At 52.4% G+C, this 15,483-nt stretch overlaps 5 protein-coding genes across 5 annotated transcripts; 1 reads left to right on the top strand and 4 right to left on the bottom strand.

The window, feature by feature from the left end:
* Positions 1 to 1,783: 1,783 nt before the first annotated feature.
* ColSpa_03618 (vegetative incompatibility protein HET-E-1) lies at positions 1,784 to 2,663 on the bottom strand (the record flags this gene model as incomplete). Its single annotated transcript, XM_049269830.1, has 2 exons — positions 1,784 to 1,803; positions 1,862 to 2,663. 2 exons carry the CDS (start codon positions 2,661 to 2,663, stop codon positions 1,784 to 1,786), a joined length of 822 nt encoding a protein of 273 aa, XP_049125787.1.
* Positions 2,664 to 3,355: 692 nt separating this feature from the next.
* On the bottom strand, positions 3,356 to 7,095 carry ColSpa_03619 (uncharacterized protein; the record flags this gene model as incomplete). Its single annotated transcript, XM_049269831.1, has 3 exons — positions 3,356 to 4,327; positions 4,372 to 6,773; positions 6,924 to 7,095. The coding sequence occupies 3 exons, from the start codon at positions 7,093 to 7,095 to the stop codon at positions 3,356 to 3,358; spliced, it is 3,546 nt and encodes a 1,181-aa protein (XP_049125788.1).
* An 864-nt stretch (positions 7,096 to 7,959) lies between these two features.
* ColSpa_03620 (nucleoporin NUP37) lies at positions 7,960 to 10,207 on the top strand (the record flags this gene model as incomplete). Its single annotated transcript, XM_049269832.1, has 2 exons — positions 7,960 to 8,015; positions 8,050 to 10,207. The coding sequence occupies 2 exons, from the start codon at positions 7,960 to 7,962 to the stop codon at positions 10,205 to 10,207; spliced, it is 2,214 nt and encodes a 737-aa protein (XP_049125789.1).
* Positions 10,208 to 10,904: 697 nt separating this feature from the next.
* On the bottom strand, positions 10,905 to 12,530 carry ColSpa_03621 (non-canonical non-ribosomal peptide synthetase FUB8; the record flags this gene model as incomplete). The annotated part of the gene is made up of 1 exon (XM_049269833.1): positions 10,905 to 12,530. One exon carries the CDS (start codon positions 12,528 to 12,530, stop codon positions 10,905 to 10,907), a length of 1,626 nt encoding a protein of 541 aa, XP_049125790.1.
* A 2,254-nt stretch (positions 12,531 to 14,784) lies between these two features.
* On the bottom strand, positions 14,785 to 15,236 carry ColSpa_03622 (uncharacterized protein; the record flags this gene model as incomplete). The annotated part of the gene is made up of 2 exons (XM_049269834.1): positions 14,785 to 14,972; positions 15,038 to 15,236. 2 exons carry the CDS (start codon positions 15,234 to 15,236, stop codon positions 14,785 to 14,787), a joined length of 387 nt encoding a protein of 128 aa, XP_049125791.1.
* Positions 15,237 to 15,483: the final 247 nt, after the last annotated feature.

A 15,483-nucleotide genomic window follows, 5' to 3' on the forward strand; every position in this document is an offset into this window, starting at 1 on the left:
GCTGCGTGAAAAGGTTTGGAACGGTGAACTAATTTGCATAAATTCTGTAACGAGATATTGCTACAACATTTAGCAATAGTACCAGCAACCGACTGTTTCTGCCCTGTTGCGTTTGCGTTTGATGGCTCTTCTTGAATCGTAGTCTGCTTAGAATCGATTGCTCGGTTATCTCTACTTTGTGTTTTTGCGAGAGTTGGGAATGGGAAATCGAGGAAAAGGAATACAGCAACCCTTCAATATGAAGAAACTCCAGATGAATAAGAAAATGCAACCACACAATACAGATCCAAGCAGTAGACAATTGAAGTTTTTGGTAAACTAATCTGGCACCGATTGATTGCTGACTTGGCTTGCGACAATAAATATACGAAGCATTGATCGTTCCTATAAAGCTCAGGTGGCCAGCTTGTGGTAGAGGGACACCACTTTCACTATGGTGATTAGCACTTGAAGTACAAGCTCGTAGACCTTCAGCAGCCTTAGATGTTGACCATACGTGGGGCTTTCATTCGGTCAGAATGCCTTCAACTTTTATATTTTCAGCCGCAGTTGGAACTCCACGTTACGGGCAAGTGACCAGCAACTCCTACGCCACCCACGAAATCCCCAACTAGAGACTCGCTGGAAAACGCAAGACAAGCTGGGTGCTAGAGCTTCTTTATTCTGTACCAGACGATTTGCCTGCCATTATTGCCGAGAACTAAGCCGATCCGTAGCTTGGACGATAAGAACAGCCCAAGGTTTTGCCGTCTTCCTAAATGAAGTTTTGAAGTCTTTGTTTTTGTGTCCTTGGCTCAAACTGATGTACTTTTAGTGAGTAACTGAGATTTACCATGGCTTTTGTCTTTGTCTTTTTTTATTTTGGTTTCATCTTGATATCTCTTTCTTGTTGGTGATATTAACATGCTTAACCTCGATCACTTCCGCTTTGCTCCATTACAATGCCGGGCTCGGAGATTCAATCTCGCGAATGAGTGTGAAGCATGTCGACTGGACAGCATATCCAACACAACCCAAACAGACCATTGCCGCCGTCAATGAACCCGTCTGATCGTGACCAACATATTTGGTCCCGTACTTGCTTGATATATTACCTCCTGATTCCCGAACCTATTCATGACCCGGACTCGCCATTGAGAATCGGCACCTGCCCCCGCCTCGAATGCCCCATGTCTGTACCTTTCAAGTATATCTTCACGCCTGTGGAAATAATCTTCATCTCCCGGAACATGGCCCTCGAGTATCTCCCAGTCTGGGTGCGGTAGCATGCCGAGAACCACAACCTCTCTACCGTTCAGGTATTTCATGAGCCAGAGTGTAAGACGATGATTTGCTGGCTGAGTGACCGGGAAAACGAACGTTGCCACGAAATCTTCTTGGAGAGCCTCGCCGGCGAAAGAGCGACTGATCGGGTTCCAATAATGTTGGGGTGATACCATGAATGGTGTATCATCGGCCACCAAGTCGAAGCGTACTTGAAATGAATGTATAGGGAACTTGCTGATGTCTCTGCTTCGTTCCCAACTAACCTGCTTTCGAATACAAATCTCTAGTCGCCGTGCGTAACTCGACGGTTGACCAATCAACCAGCACTTCGTAGGTGACTTGCGCACCCAGCCATTGGCTGTATGTTGCAAGCCAATGCATATAATGTGCTCGGTTCCGCAACTCCAGCAAATGCCATCTGTCCGACACCCAAGGTCTATGTAAAATTCGGCCTCGGATATGCTCACAAAGACGGTAACCTGAATACTGATGCCTCTGTTCGTGATGGAGAATGGCGTCAAGTCGATGTCCATTTTGCTTTTGGGCTTTAAGTTTGCGCAGTGCGCGAAATCTGATGGAGACACGGCGAACGCACCCCGGTAAAGCTGTTTCCTGCCGCTCGCCGCCAACCATGCAAACAGAGACAGGTCGTCCGTCTCCTTGACGATCTCTTCCTGAAGTCGCTGGAAAGCCTTCTGCCCTTCTCCGTAGAGCATTGGCATGTTGATGTCGAACAGCCCAAGCAAAGAATAGGCACGGTCTTCGATTCGCGTCGTCTCGCGACGAGATGCCCAGGACATCTTGACCGCAACAGGAACAGAAGCAAGTTCCCTTTTGAACGTCAAGACATCGTAGTCGATCCTGGTAATGGTAGACAAAGTTGATGCCTCGCCGTCTTTGGTGAAACGGTACTGCCAGCTGGAGTCGTAGAATTTGACATATGTTGGTGCAATAAGCTCCTGCAGGGTCCAGCCGCGGCTGAACCACTTGCAGGACCTCAGAACAGCGGCATCCTCAAGCGCCTTGCGAAAGTGCCATGTGGCCGACTGCTGCGGTTTTGTATGAGGAGAAAGGTCTGATAGAAAGACGAAACAGATGTCGGCTTGCTTGTACCACTCGTACATGGAATTGATGGCCTCGCTGAGTTCTGCGCTGCTGGTTTTGTCGATGCAGCAGGTGTCGACCCAGGCGTATTCAAGGCCCTCCTCCTCAAGGGCCATCTTGCAGGCGTTGGCGATCTTGGCAAAGCCCATCTTTCCCTTGGCTTTTGGAAGATAGGCCATGTCCTGGAAGGAGACCTCTTCTTGCTCCCAGGTATGTGAGAGAATGGCGTACTTGACGGCGGAAGGATTGTGGATCTCCTCCAAAGTCAAGGTTCTGGTGTTGATCAGCCACATATTATTTCGTTACCAGAGGCGAGTGCGTAGTCAACGATCTTCGCTTGCAAGCTTGGTGGTGCTCTACGACGCGGGGAGCAACCGCTGAGATGAAGAGCGAAGCATGGTACTTATTAGCGTCACTTCGACCGTTATCATGCGCTGCCGGGTGGTTGCCTCGTGCTGGCTGTGCTGGGATTTCAAGCCACGCATCTCACGGTTTAGTGTGGACTGCGGCGTGCGCGCGAACCATTGATGAGATCCTTGCCCCGTCATTGATTGGTTGACGTGAAGTGAGGTAAGTCAGAGGGGCAGAATGAGCCAGCCGACACACACTGTCGTCAGTCCTTCTCTTTGCAGGCCACCCGAATCACGCGAAATCTACCTGTCATACCGTCCCGCCTTGTCCAGTTTCGCTGATAAAATGCACATCTACGCAGTGGGTGGTGTACGCAGCTCGGATTCCATCAGTGGGCACAAGCTGGAGGGGCGATTTGGAGGTAAGCCTTCCTGCACATGCTGCCTACAATGCATCGCGCAACGGGGCATTCTCGGTCTGGAAAACCAGATGGTGTATTACATCACGCAAGTGCGGCGGAGTAGAGCATGGCATATGACTCAGTAGCATGGATCAACTCATTAGGGGTGAGAACAGAAGGAAAAGGCACAAACGGCGATGGAGTTTTGCATTTATGCCCGAACCGAGGCTGAGCTTACTTGTGGTACTCTTCACTCTCCTCGCATTCCCCGCGGTGCTTGCGCCAGTCCTTCTTCTGGCACTCAGCGCTGCAGTACTTCACTTTCAGGCAGCGCATGCACTTCTTCAGCCCAACGCCATCCGTACCCGTCTTGCCGCAGTTCGTGCATCTCTCCTGCTGCGAGGGGGCGCCGGTGCCAACTTCCTTGTATAGATTCGTATCGACAATGTCCTCGACGAGTGGTACGGCAAAAGTCGGACTGATGGCGACGCGGGTGGCGTACTTGGCGGCCGTTTCCCACTCCGGGAGACCGATGAAGTTGTCCGGAAAATGGCCGTTGCCACATGAACAGAGGACTGGCTCGTTGGGCTCCAGAGATAGGGGGACGGAGCCGGTCTTACGGTACTCGCAGGACGACTTGTGGTTCCATGTCCGGCTGCGCTCTGCGAGGGCAGGGAGAGTCTTTTTCCAGAAGACCAACTCGTCGTCATTGATTGTAATGGAGCACATCTCCAGCGTCCTGAGAAGCAACAAGAACGGCTCGCACTTCTTGATGAGTGGAATTGTCAAAGGCAGGACCGCGGCGTCAAGGACGATGGAAGCTGCAGCGGCATCAAGCCTGATGGCGGAGATGAATATCAGCATGTGGACGCCGCCACGATCGGGGTGGTTCAGGCAGAATAGACCGGTCTGGCCGCCTTGTTGGCCCGAGGAAAGCATCGTCATGGTGAAGATAGACTCCTTGAAGTTGAGACGGGGCGAGGGTGAAAGTTCTTGTCTACCTGCGTTGACCTCCTCGCGCAGCGCCCTTTCTCGGAGAGAGAATTCAAAGGAGAGGAGTGTCGTGATCCAGCGGTTGTCTTCTTTACTTGTGAGGTCGATAATGGGGAGACGATCGAGGTTAAAGTGTGGGGTATTGAGGTCTGCCGGGGTACTGGACAAGCTTCGAGCGAGGTAAGTTGGGTAGACGAAATCGTCGAGGGCTGTCTTGCTCTCTGGTTCGGTCGGGGTAGAGCGAAGGGGGCAATGACCTCAAAGTAGGCTGATTTGCGAGCGATGCGGGTTTTGGCTTTTTTGGCGTCAACTGGAACTGGGAATGTAAGAGGATAGATGTGCTCGTTGTCGCCAAACACAATGTTGACGGTGAAGGGCGAGGCTTGCTCAATGACGACTGGGACCTTGTCGGCGAGCAGTTTTTTGCCCCTTTCCGAGAAGAAATCAAGATGGCCCGTGATAGTCTCAACTATGTTCTGATTCTTGGACGCGTCGGCGGTGAAGAGAGACACAGTTTCGCTGTTGGCCTCGACAGTAGACTCGGCGACAGCAGCCGCCGCACCTGAAGCAGCGGGATACCTGGTTTGTCCGGGCATGTACCTGGTGATGAATACATTATCCTCATCGCCCAGCTTCGTTTGGAAGATTTGCAGCTCATCACCCAGAACCTTGCTGAAAACGGCAATGCTTTGAGCGGAACTGAGGACCTCCAAGCGAACATAGGCTGTCTTGCGTTCCACCTGGAGCGCGGCAGCAGGGACGTAAAAGGACGCGATGAGTGGAGAGTTTCCAAGCCAACCTGCAGGATCCGCTTCGACGGTGACGGAGAAATCATTGCTCTCTCTCTTACCATGGGAGGCGATGTTACCAAAAACGAGTTGAACCTCGTCATAGAAATTATGCCACTTGTGATCCGCATTCTCGCCAGAGACCAAGGATCCTCTAATGGTCGGAGAGCTTATCTTCGCCTGATCCGACCCTGCAAAAACCTGAGCGAACCTCTCCCTCGGCACCACAAGACTAACAGCCACAACTTCTGGGACGTGCTCCCACGAGTCGAAACCACCGAGCTTGCGGTTGGGCTTGATTTCTTGGCGAAGCCAGGGTTCCGAAAAGACATCTTGGATATGCATTTGCAGGGACAAATCCTGCCTGAGGTTGCCCGTGAACATGAGACTTCTTTCCGCGCAAATCTTCTCAATCAACAGCCTGCAGGCGAAGTCGAAGTCGTTGACGGCCAATCTGAGCTTGAGATATCGCAGAATAGAGACGAGCGTGCCGCGATGGAAGTGAGAATAGGCCATGTTTCGAATCAACTGGGTGACGGAGGCTTTAGAAATGGACAACAACTTCATAGGGTTCTCATGAGCGAACATCTCAAGGTACAGGCTGAAGAAGATGTTCGCCAGGGCTTCAGGTTCGATCTTGAGAGGACTCCCCGAGGTCGCTCCAGAGAAGTGTTTGCTCTGCTTCCATGTGATACGGTTGTGCACTTGAGACGGGGTATCCTTGCTTGACTGGATCTTCTTGGTAGTCAAGCCGATCAGAATCTCGTCGACGCTCGATACAGAAGTGGCGTTAGTCCAGTATTCCACAGGACTCGCCCCCAGGAGTAGTGAGATTGTATGACTGTGACCGTAGAGGAGCTTGTCGAATGCTTCTTTGGTAGTATCTTGGGTCTTGAGGAGGGTCTCGGTAAACAGAGCTGACCACGGTTGCGCAGTGAGCAAAGGCAGTGTCGATACGAGAATGTTTAGAGTACCGAAGTGGTCTGCGAGGTTGGAAGTGTCAATGGTATCGAAGGCCACCGGGGCTGTCGACTTTGATCCGTAAGCATCGGGATCAAGAGCAAGGACCCGGGCATCAAATTGCCGACGGTACCATCCGGCCGATGTCTCCTTGGTCACAGCACAGTGTTGGAGGGTATGGCACAGGGCCAGGGCTTCGCTGGCAACAGAACGAATCACGATCCTCTTTGCCCGAAGTATTGTCCCGCAAGTAGTGGCCCACTCTCGGAACTGAGTCTTCGCGGCGGAGAATGCCTTAAACTTCTCGTCCTTCTGGTCAGGCTTGAGAGGAGACTTCTCTGTTAAGGGGATGAATGCAGCGGCGAGATGGAAGCCCAGGATAGGATCAGTCGCGTAGTGCAAGAGACGATGCTTCGACAAGGAGGAATAAAACAGGGGGTTCGGATAGCTGGCGACGCCGCTGGGTCCTGCGACGGCAGATTTCCAGAACTCCTGCGATGCTTCGACGACTTCGTCCGAAAATGGCAACGCAACAGGGGCGGCTGATCGCAGACCTGTGAAGGCAACGCCGTCGCCAAAAGCAATCTTCTTCATCTCCAGTGAGTGCTTCAAATTGGATACCAAAGCGGCCGAGTCCGCGGACGCATCATCGGATTTGGCGGCAGCGTCGTAGGTGACCCATATTGCGCGAACATCATCCAGGGTTGCCTGGTCGCAGAACGGCAGGACCTTGCCGTAAGAGCTTGCTTTCCATGACTTCAGTGACTCTGATGCGGAGATGAGCTTCTTAACCTGGGACGCTAGGACGCTCAAGTCTGCTTCCTCGAGGTGGAGGTTGTAGTACAGGTTCCAGGGTGTGTTGCCGGAGGCACTGTTGTCCAGGAGGAGGGAGAACAAGAAGATATTTCGCGCTTCAGTGGATCAGTAAAGGTCGATTGTGAAGCGAGGACAGCGACCATACCCAAAATAGCCTCGTCGAGGTCGTTGATGGTGATGTCTAGCTTACGAGTGGCTTTTGGTGTGTTAGTGTGCAAGCGTAGGGGAGACAGCTCATGACTTACGTAGCCCGTCCTCATTATACGTGGTGTGAAGGATGTTCCTCACATCACCACAGCCGAGAAGCAAAATACTAGCATCAAGACCGTGAGGCAAGTTTTTGGCCAAGTTGATGGCAGGAGTGTTTCCCACTGCATAGAAGTAGGAGATAGAGTTGGCGACGGTAGGAGTGAACATTCTGCCGACGGACGCGTCCGGGAGGACCTAGCAGACCAGGTTGAGAATGAGATTGAGACTCGTGGATACAGACAAGACACTAGCCGTGCGTAAATATGGTAATGAAGACAAGACGCAATGTGCCCAGGGACACTTACGATGATGTAAAAGACCGAAGGACAATACAGTCGGATGTGCGATGACCTGCGTCTCACGAAGCGAATCGAGCCCGAACGGACGAGAAGTGGGGGGCCAGTGTCAGCCCAAATGATTTGGCAGATCTCAGTCAAATCAATTGATGAGCCAAGAACAGACAAGTGATGGAAAGGATGCCTGAAGAGTTATGGAACAGAGTACAGGAGAATGCCAAGTATGAAACAAATTTAACCTGACCTCCCTTCCGTGTCTTGTCTGTCTTATGGAAGGAAGTTACGGGTGATGCATATAGCTTCCTCTCGTCATTGGGAACTTCTTTCCCAGAGGTCGTTGATTAGGTAGCCAGTTGGTCGCAGGTGGTACCCGGTGACCCAAGCTCCTTGATCTCTTTCACAGAATCAGTTGCTGGCAGCTCCGTTGACCGCCTTGCCCAGCCACAACGGCAGAATCGTTTTGTGGAGAGCTCAGCCACAGCTTTTCGATGCTTTTCGCGACGCCATCGCGTTTTTGTTTGACAGCTTCATCACCTTACGGAGCAATTGACGACTTGCGCACTTCTTTCGCCCACGCCAAGTGCAAACCCCATTCAAGTGACCTATAGGGCAGAACAGCGGCTCTCGGAAACGGGTTTTTTGTGTCACTAGCGGACGCGCTTTTCATCCCACGCCGACTAAACCAACTCAGCCGGAGTGAAAGCGTCCAGCGAGAAACAACATCACAAGTGCAGCCATGGCTTCTCAGCCTATCCCACGAGTCCGGCGCACGTCGCAAAACACACAATACACGTATGAATTGGTAGCAATTTCAAGCTAGATGCAGTTCGCTTACATGGACTAGCTACAACCTCTCGAGGTGGATCCACGATGTCAAGACGTACCCCGTTCAGTCTCCCCAGGGAGCTACGATCCTCCTGTACGCTCACGACAATGGTGTGACGATAGTCTGGAGAGGCGGAAGGCGCTTCAAGCGGACAAATAAGAAGCTTTCAACACCAGCGAACGAGAAACAAAACGGCGCGTCTGACGATTCCGTCATGATCATTGACTCCGATGATGACGAACCACCAGCCAAGGCAGGCAAGGCTTCGGCGCCATTTACGGATAAACCCGAGTTCGAGGATTCCGAGGAGGATGGCCCATACCCTGAAATCATCCAGACCCTTGATCTTTCTCTCGGCACTACGGTTCTTCACCTGGCCGTGCTGCCCATGACCCCTTGCCCCGCCGAAGATGCTGCGTGGGGAGGAGCCGATGTCCTCAAGGAGAAAATCGTCTTCACGGTGGCCTGCGCCACCAACGAGGTATACGTCGTGACGCTCCCATTGACGCCTCCGAGCCCAGAAAGCAAGGCCCGCCCTGAATTGAGGTCGAATTTGCTGGCCGGCAAGGCCGGTTCTGGCCAGTGGGGGGAGCGTGTTGTTCTCCTTGGCGGCCAATACAAGCACAGCGAAGGTGTTGCCATGTCATTAATCAAACCCAAGACATCAACCAGCTCCGACCGGATACGGGAACAAACCGGTGCTTTGAGCACACAGAAACCTCGCCTTGTTGTGGCCGCACATACTCGCGAGGCATCAGGAACACTTCGTCTTTGGGATGTCCCTCTGGATGTTCAGCCAGGCGAGGCCAGTGGCCGAATCAACCCCTTCCAGTCCGAGTACTTGCCCAGCCCCTTGTCCAGCATTTCTTTCAACCCGACACATCTTACTCAGCTCCTCACGGTAGCCTCACCGCACGCTGTACGCATCTACGACTACGCACTGCCCTCGTTGCCTCCCGACGACCAGGCCATCGGGCCGTTCCCCAGCCAGGGATCGTGGCTGCTCTCCATGTTCCAGCCGTTTACTCGCCCTACTTCGACGCGGAAGCCGATTCTCGATGCGGCCTGGATTGCGCATGGTAGAGCCGTGCTTGCCTTGCTTGCAGATGGCACCTGGGGTATTTGGGATGTGGACGGTGCCAGCCCTCTCGGCGCCTCAATCCTGGGGAAGAATAGTTCGGGCATTAAGGGTGCGGCGCTCACGACCTTTAGTGCCAGTGGTCATGTCGAAGGCACAGGCCCGTTGCGCACAACAGCTGGCGTACCGAGGTCAAACGGCAATGGCGAGTTTGTTCCCTTGACGCCGCATAGCCGTCGTGATGCTGCGGCATCGTTGAGCGCAGCTGGCTCCCTGGAACGGCTCGTGTCGGTCAGGGGCGGGATCACAGTGACGCCCTTGCCCGGCAGTGGGTCTGGCTCTGCTGACGAGAGTGTTGTGCTTTGGATTGGCGGATTGGATAATGTCTCCGTCATTCCAGCAGTGTCTCGGTTTTGGGACGCTCAACTGCGCCGCGGCTCGGGTGGTGGCGTGAATCTCTTCAGCGGCACTACCCCGACCAGAATGATCCGCCTGCACGATCTTTCCACAGGTCTTCTCGGAGAGCGTTGCTGTGGTGTTGGCGCTGCGGTCAACTTTGCGAAGCTGAAGGAGAACGACGGAGGCCTGCAGATTGAGGTGCTTATCATGGGAGAGAGCCGCTTGGTGATCGTTCATGAGTCCGAGGACACGCCTGGCACCAAGATCGGATCTGTTGTTTCGACACGACGACGCTTGTTCGGCGATAAGGGCAAGGCAGAACCGCCCAGCGCTATCATCGTCCACCCTCGACCTGATCAACCCCGAAATGTCTCATTCAATCTCAGCGTCAACAAAACGAGAAGCTTGCGTGCAAAATCAAGTGGTCGTGATAGCTTCGATGCTGAGGATCCCACGCACGACTTCACACTTCCCATTGGACGGCCCAAGTCAGGTTTTGGGTTCGCCGACACGCTCAGTGCAGCAGCAGACTTGCAGGATGATGTCACAACTCGTGATGTCGAGGTGGAGATGCTGGATATCCTTGAGATTGACAGGGCTTTGGAGGATATGGAAGACGACCGGGGTAGTGGACGGAAGAAAGTCTTCTTTGAGGAGGACCAAGACCGGTCGTTCCACTAATGTTTGCTGACGAGACTTGACCTAGATGAGACCAAAATGTACGATACCCATGGGCCGTCCCGGCAAAATCGACCCAAACTTTTTGCGTTCCTCATGGTACGCGCCGAAGTAAACCATGTCGTCATATGCCTCTTTTCCCGTGGTCTCCTTTTTCCTATTTCGAACACACATATCTATCATTTGCTTAGCCTCTCGAGGCCAAGGCAATCCGCACGTCCAGGTGGAGCGCAAGGAGAGATTCATCCTTGATCCAGCTCTGTATTACGAGCGGTACATCAAACAGCCCTGGTCCTCTGGGACTTTTCTCACCACAAGGCACAAGATCGCAAGATGAAGTGTTGTCGGGGGATCAACTCCATGACGAGGGCATAGCCGACGGTTCCTACTTTAGGACAGGGACTTTTTACGGGTGGGGGCATATGGGTGGTTCGGCATACGCGAATTGACCATTTGCTCTCCCGGCCTACTCTTGTCATCCTGTCATTTGCCCCGAATCCTTGACTCTGGTCGCCTATGGCCGCTGGAGGAAGATGGGAGGGGGTGGGGGATGTCAAGGCTGGGAGGTGGTTCCGTCGGTACATCGTATCAATTATGTGTGACTTTGCGAGCAGTGATGTGATTGTCTATCCATGTATTATTTGATGAACACCCGCCTACGGACATGGACGGTTGTTTGATTCGTCAAGTTTCTCAAACCTTAGTCATCTCCCACACGCACATACATGTCTTCGATCTCCTTCTCGTACAGCTTGAGAACGGCCACCCTCTGGACGTTGCCTTTGCCAGCAAGGGGAAATGGCTTGTCCTTGTTACTAAATAGCATCCTGTCCTTTGCCAGCTGACCGGTCTTATCCATGATGGCGTTGGACTTTTCTACCAAGGGCCAGATATTCTGAAGTACCTCATCAGTCGGAGCGGCGTCGCGGTCGACAAGATCAACGACGGCACAGATGTTCCGTCTACCCGTGCCCCCGACCACAACGTGCTTGACGGCCGGATGCTGCGCAATCGTTCTCTCCACGATTACGGGGTTGACGTTCCATCCAAACTTGGTAACGACCATGTCGTCTTTGCGCGAGTAGAACCTCCAGTGATGCTTTTTGGTTGGGTGTTTGATGAAGAGGTCGTTGGTCTGGAACGCGTCGCCGCAGTCGGTGTGCCAAAACACGTGCTGGAAGGTCTCCGACTTGGGAGTCCTGACGAACGACAGTTCAAAGACGTCGTCGCCCTCCTGAACCATGTACGGCTCCCATCTAAGCCCGCTCTCTTCTTCATTGAGACACAGCCACTCCCAGTCTTCGCGGTCTGAAACGTGACCAAACGCGGAACCAGCCTCCGTCGTCCCGTACAGGCTGTGGAGCCTGACTTGCGCAGATAATGCATTTCCGGTGGACGGGCTGAGGGCGCCGCCGGCGAAGTATATGAACTTGAGCTTTTCTCCGACGGCTGCCAGCATTTTGGGGGACTTTGCGATCATCTCCAGGTAGATTGGGACGCCAGCCAAGCTGTCAAAGTCGGCGTGCTCGAACATCTGTTCGAGCGTGGGCGGCATTATGGGCCCTAGTGAGTTGGGGCCCATCACGAGGATCTTGCCGCGATGGAGCGGCTCGACAATGGAGCACAATAAGCCAAATGGGTGATAGATTGGCATGGTCTGGTAGCACCGATGAGATTCACGAAAGAGTTTTTCGACGGATGGCCTGCCGTCGAGATCGGGGATGGATTTCCAGACGCTGATGACGGCGAACGACCTCTGCGTCCACACAACGGGCTTCGGGAGACCTGTGGTTCCAGAAGTGTGGCCCACAGAGATTGGGTCATCGATTCCTTCCGCAAAGGACCTGTTGTAAGGGTACGGCTGTGGAGGTTCGGCGTTATCGTCGAAAAGACTGTCCAGAGTCGGCAGCAAGACCTCCCTCATGGGCCTTGCCTGCAACAGAGGGTCGATCATGGCATCGACCCCCTCGGTGTGGAGAAGCGTACTGCAGTCCATCTTCTCACAGAGACTCAGGTTGAAGACCAGGCTGTTGAAGTGCGAGCAGTTGAGAACCTTGTGGCCCGTCTTTGCAACTGCCATGAGAATCATCGCGTACCTAACGTCAGGGAGGCCAAAGTAGACAATCGTCTCGAAAATGGTGCTCTTGCCGATGGCGGAGTCAATGTGCCATGCCAGGCGGTCAACCGCTTTTGCGAGCTGAGCGATGGTGATGTCTCGAAATCCATCTTTGGCAATGTCCTTGCTGATGGCGTACGAAGCCCAGACGCGATCAGGCTCTTGCGCCTTAGCATCGTCTAGGACGTGTGTGATGAGACGTTGATCCATCTTCCCTGCCTTGTTGAGCAAAGTGAAGGTGTCCTTGATAAACAAGGTGGTGTTGGTAGAAAGGGGTTCTCTATGAAACGCTTCAGAGGAAGATATTGAGGAGGACGGTACCCAAGGACTCGTTTGTACAGTTTGAAACATGTTACGATAACACCTGTCCCGTTCTGAAGGATGATACATCTCACGTCAGCTCAATTCAACGCCCTCTTTGCAACGAGGCCCCGCGAAGCTGGCGCCTAAACCGGGGCCCTCCTTAGTGTCCCAGCAACCGAGGTCCACATCACAGAATCCAGGTGATCAACTAGCAGGGTAAGTGCAGATCTTTTGCACATTCCGTGATATCTGTTACACGCGACGCTCACCAACCAACGATAAGACACTTGTACGAAGCGGACTTTTGCGAGGCTGTTGGGTGCCCCATGCCTGTCCCGGGTTGAGCGGGATGAGTCGCCGGGAATAGGACTGAGTTTGGTTAAGAAGAGGAACAAATCCCGGTAGGTAGCGGGATTCGGTAGCAGATCTTCCATGTATCGCGGGGCAGAAGTCTAGAATCGCAATGCGTTGGTATGGTGGCCCTGTTGCTGCTGTATAGATACAGTACAATATAAAATCCATGAGCGCAATATCGTCAGCCAGGCCAGAGCAGCATTCGGTAATCAGCATTCGGTAATTCGACTTCCCACTGCCTCGGAAATTTCGAGTTACTGAAGAAGTGGCCCCCTGCACTGCTCCAATGTTTACAACTCATCTCCACACGATTATCGAGTGATGGATGCAAAGACGCGAATGAGTGATCTATACGGTAGTCGTGTTGGCAAGGCTGGCGACGAAGGCGAGGGGTATCGCGATACTAGATACATACCCTACATAAGAGCCGTATAGCTTATGCATAAACCCTGAGCACGTCGTTATGATGCCAGTCAATGGATTCTGCCTTTCGAGATCGCGGCCAAAGATCTTTCAACGTTGCAAGTTCATACCCTAGACCCTGCGTCAGACCAGCACTATGATCTTTATAAGGAGATGTTTCGTGTTCTCTTGCGGGGACGGACTTCTAAACAATGAGCTGGTCAAAGTTTCTCAGTATCAAACTGTTTTTACAGTGTCCTCAGGAAGACGATCGGCCCTCAAAGCAACTGGAATCTCGGTGACTTTGATTTGGTCTATGTTCTACTGCAAGGAAGGTGGTTTATCCACAAGAGCCAGGCTGTTCAACTCGGTGCTAATCATTGTTCGTTGAGGATGGCAAAGTACGGGTTGTTTCGAACACCAGAACTGCAAAAATAACACATACGTTGAGAGACTTGTGGTATACTGTATTGATAAGCATACTAGCAGGACATCATCAGTTGCTCTAGACAACTAAGAGCCACACGTGCATGACTATCGCCTTTATGACATAGATTAATCAACTTATTTGCTTCTACTTAGGATACACTGTTCGTGCAGACGTGCAAGAGCTTTCACAAGCTAAGAAATCATAGCAATTAAATTGACAGTAGACAACAACAGAAGACGAGCTACCGAGATTGGCGTCTTGAATAGTCTTACTGAGTTTGACTATTCTAGATAACTAGATACATATCTCAATCGGAGAGATTCCACAAGCAGCATTTGCAATAAAGTTCAATGGCTTACACAGCACTATATACAGGAAGGTATTTACTCTAGTTACAGCGGACGGTATGGGTAGATGTGAAAAGATGAACGATGCTCAAGTGCACCCTTCTGTCATGACTTTCGACCCCTGACCCATGAACTAAATAATGTTTACATAACACCATCGATCATCATGTAATATTCTCACCCATGCAATCAACCACGATCATGCATGATGAAAAATACCGTGTAAAACAGCGCTTCTGCGAAGAGAAACCATTGTCATGGAAGGAACGCATCTATGTGACTCGAATAAAGAAGGTCAGGAGAGACCGAGGGCCTCATTATGTTCACATCACCATTGCGTTCTATTCGACTCTTTCCATGTGATTCGCACTCCATCTCACATCGAGCACAGAACACCGGCGCAATTGTTCAACACTGTCACGATACAAAAATGAACGGACGGGTAGAGTATCATCATCAATCCCAGTTTTGATTGAGCTTGCTAAAACGCCCCATTTGTAGACCCGAGAACCCCTTTCCATGCTATGAGGTAGTAGTAATGGTAGTGTACAGTGGGACATCGTGATGTCCAGTCATGAATTATTCGTCGTACAATTCTTCATCTTCCAGTCTTTCGTGGAGAGCGGCTTTACATGCTCTTCTTGACCTGCTCGGCGGTGCCCTGGGCCTTGCCGGCGAGCTCGCTCGCCTTGCCCTTGGCCTTGCCGGACAGCTCGTTTGCCTTGCCGGCGGCCTCGCCCTTGAGCTCGTTGGCCTTGCCCTTGGCCTCGCCCTGGGTGTTGGGGACGGCCTGCTTGACCTTCTCGGCGACGTTGGCTGGGATGTGTTAGTGAACCGCGGCCCATGATGGTGCTAGCGGGATGAGGGCCGATGCTGCTTACCTCCGACATCAATGCCGTCGACGAGCTTGTCGCTGACCTTGCGGTCGACAGTCTTCAGGCCATCCTTGACGGTCTCGGTGGCGGACTTCTGAGCGGGAACGGTGGTGGTGAAGGACCTAGGTGCGGCGGCAAAAGTTCTAGGGACGACGCGGGGGAGAGTAGCCAGACGACGGCCGGTGGTCTCGATGAGGAACGACATTGTGAGTGATGGGTATATAGGTGGTTTTGTGTATTGGGTTGAAGTTGTTCTTGTAAGGGTTGCTTGGATTGGATCGCAGTTGAAAGCGTCTGATTCGTTTGCTTAGTTTTTGTTTGTTTTGTTTTCTGTGTGATGAGAGGGTAGGAAGAAGGGAGAATTTGAGGTGCAGACAGCTCAAATATGAGGAACGAGAACGGTTGGAATGAATGCAGCTGCCCCTCGTCAAAGCTCTTGCGCGCGGTGAAGT

Source organism: Colletotrichum spaethianum (assembly GCF_022836535.1).
Source record: "Colletotrichum spaethianum MAFF 239500 DNA, contig07, whole genome shotgun sequence".
NCBI classification, from domain to species: domain Eukaryota; kingdom Fungi; phylum Ascomycota; class Sordariomycetes; order Glomerellales; family Glomerellaceae; genus Colletotrichum; species Colletotrichum spaethianum.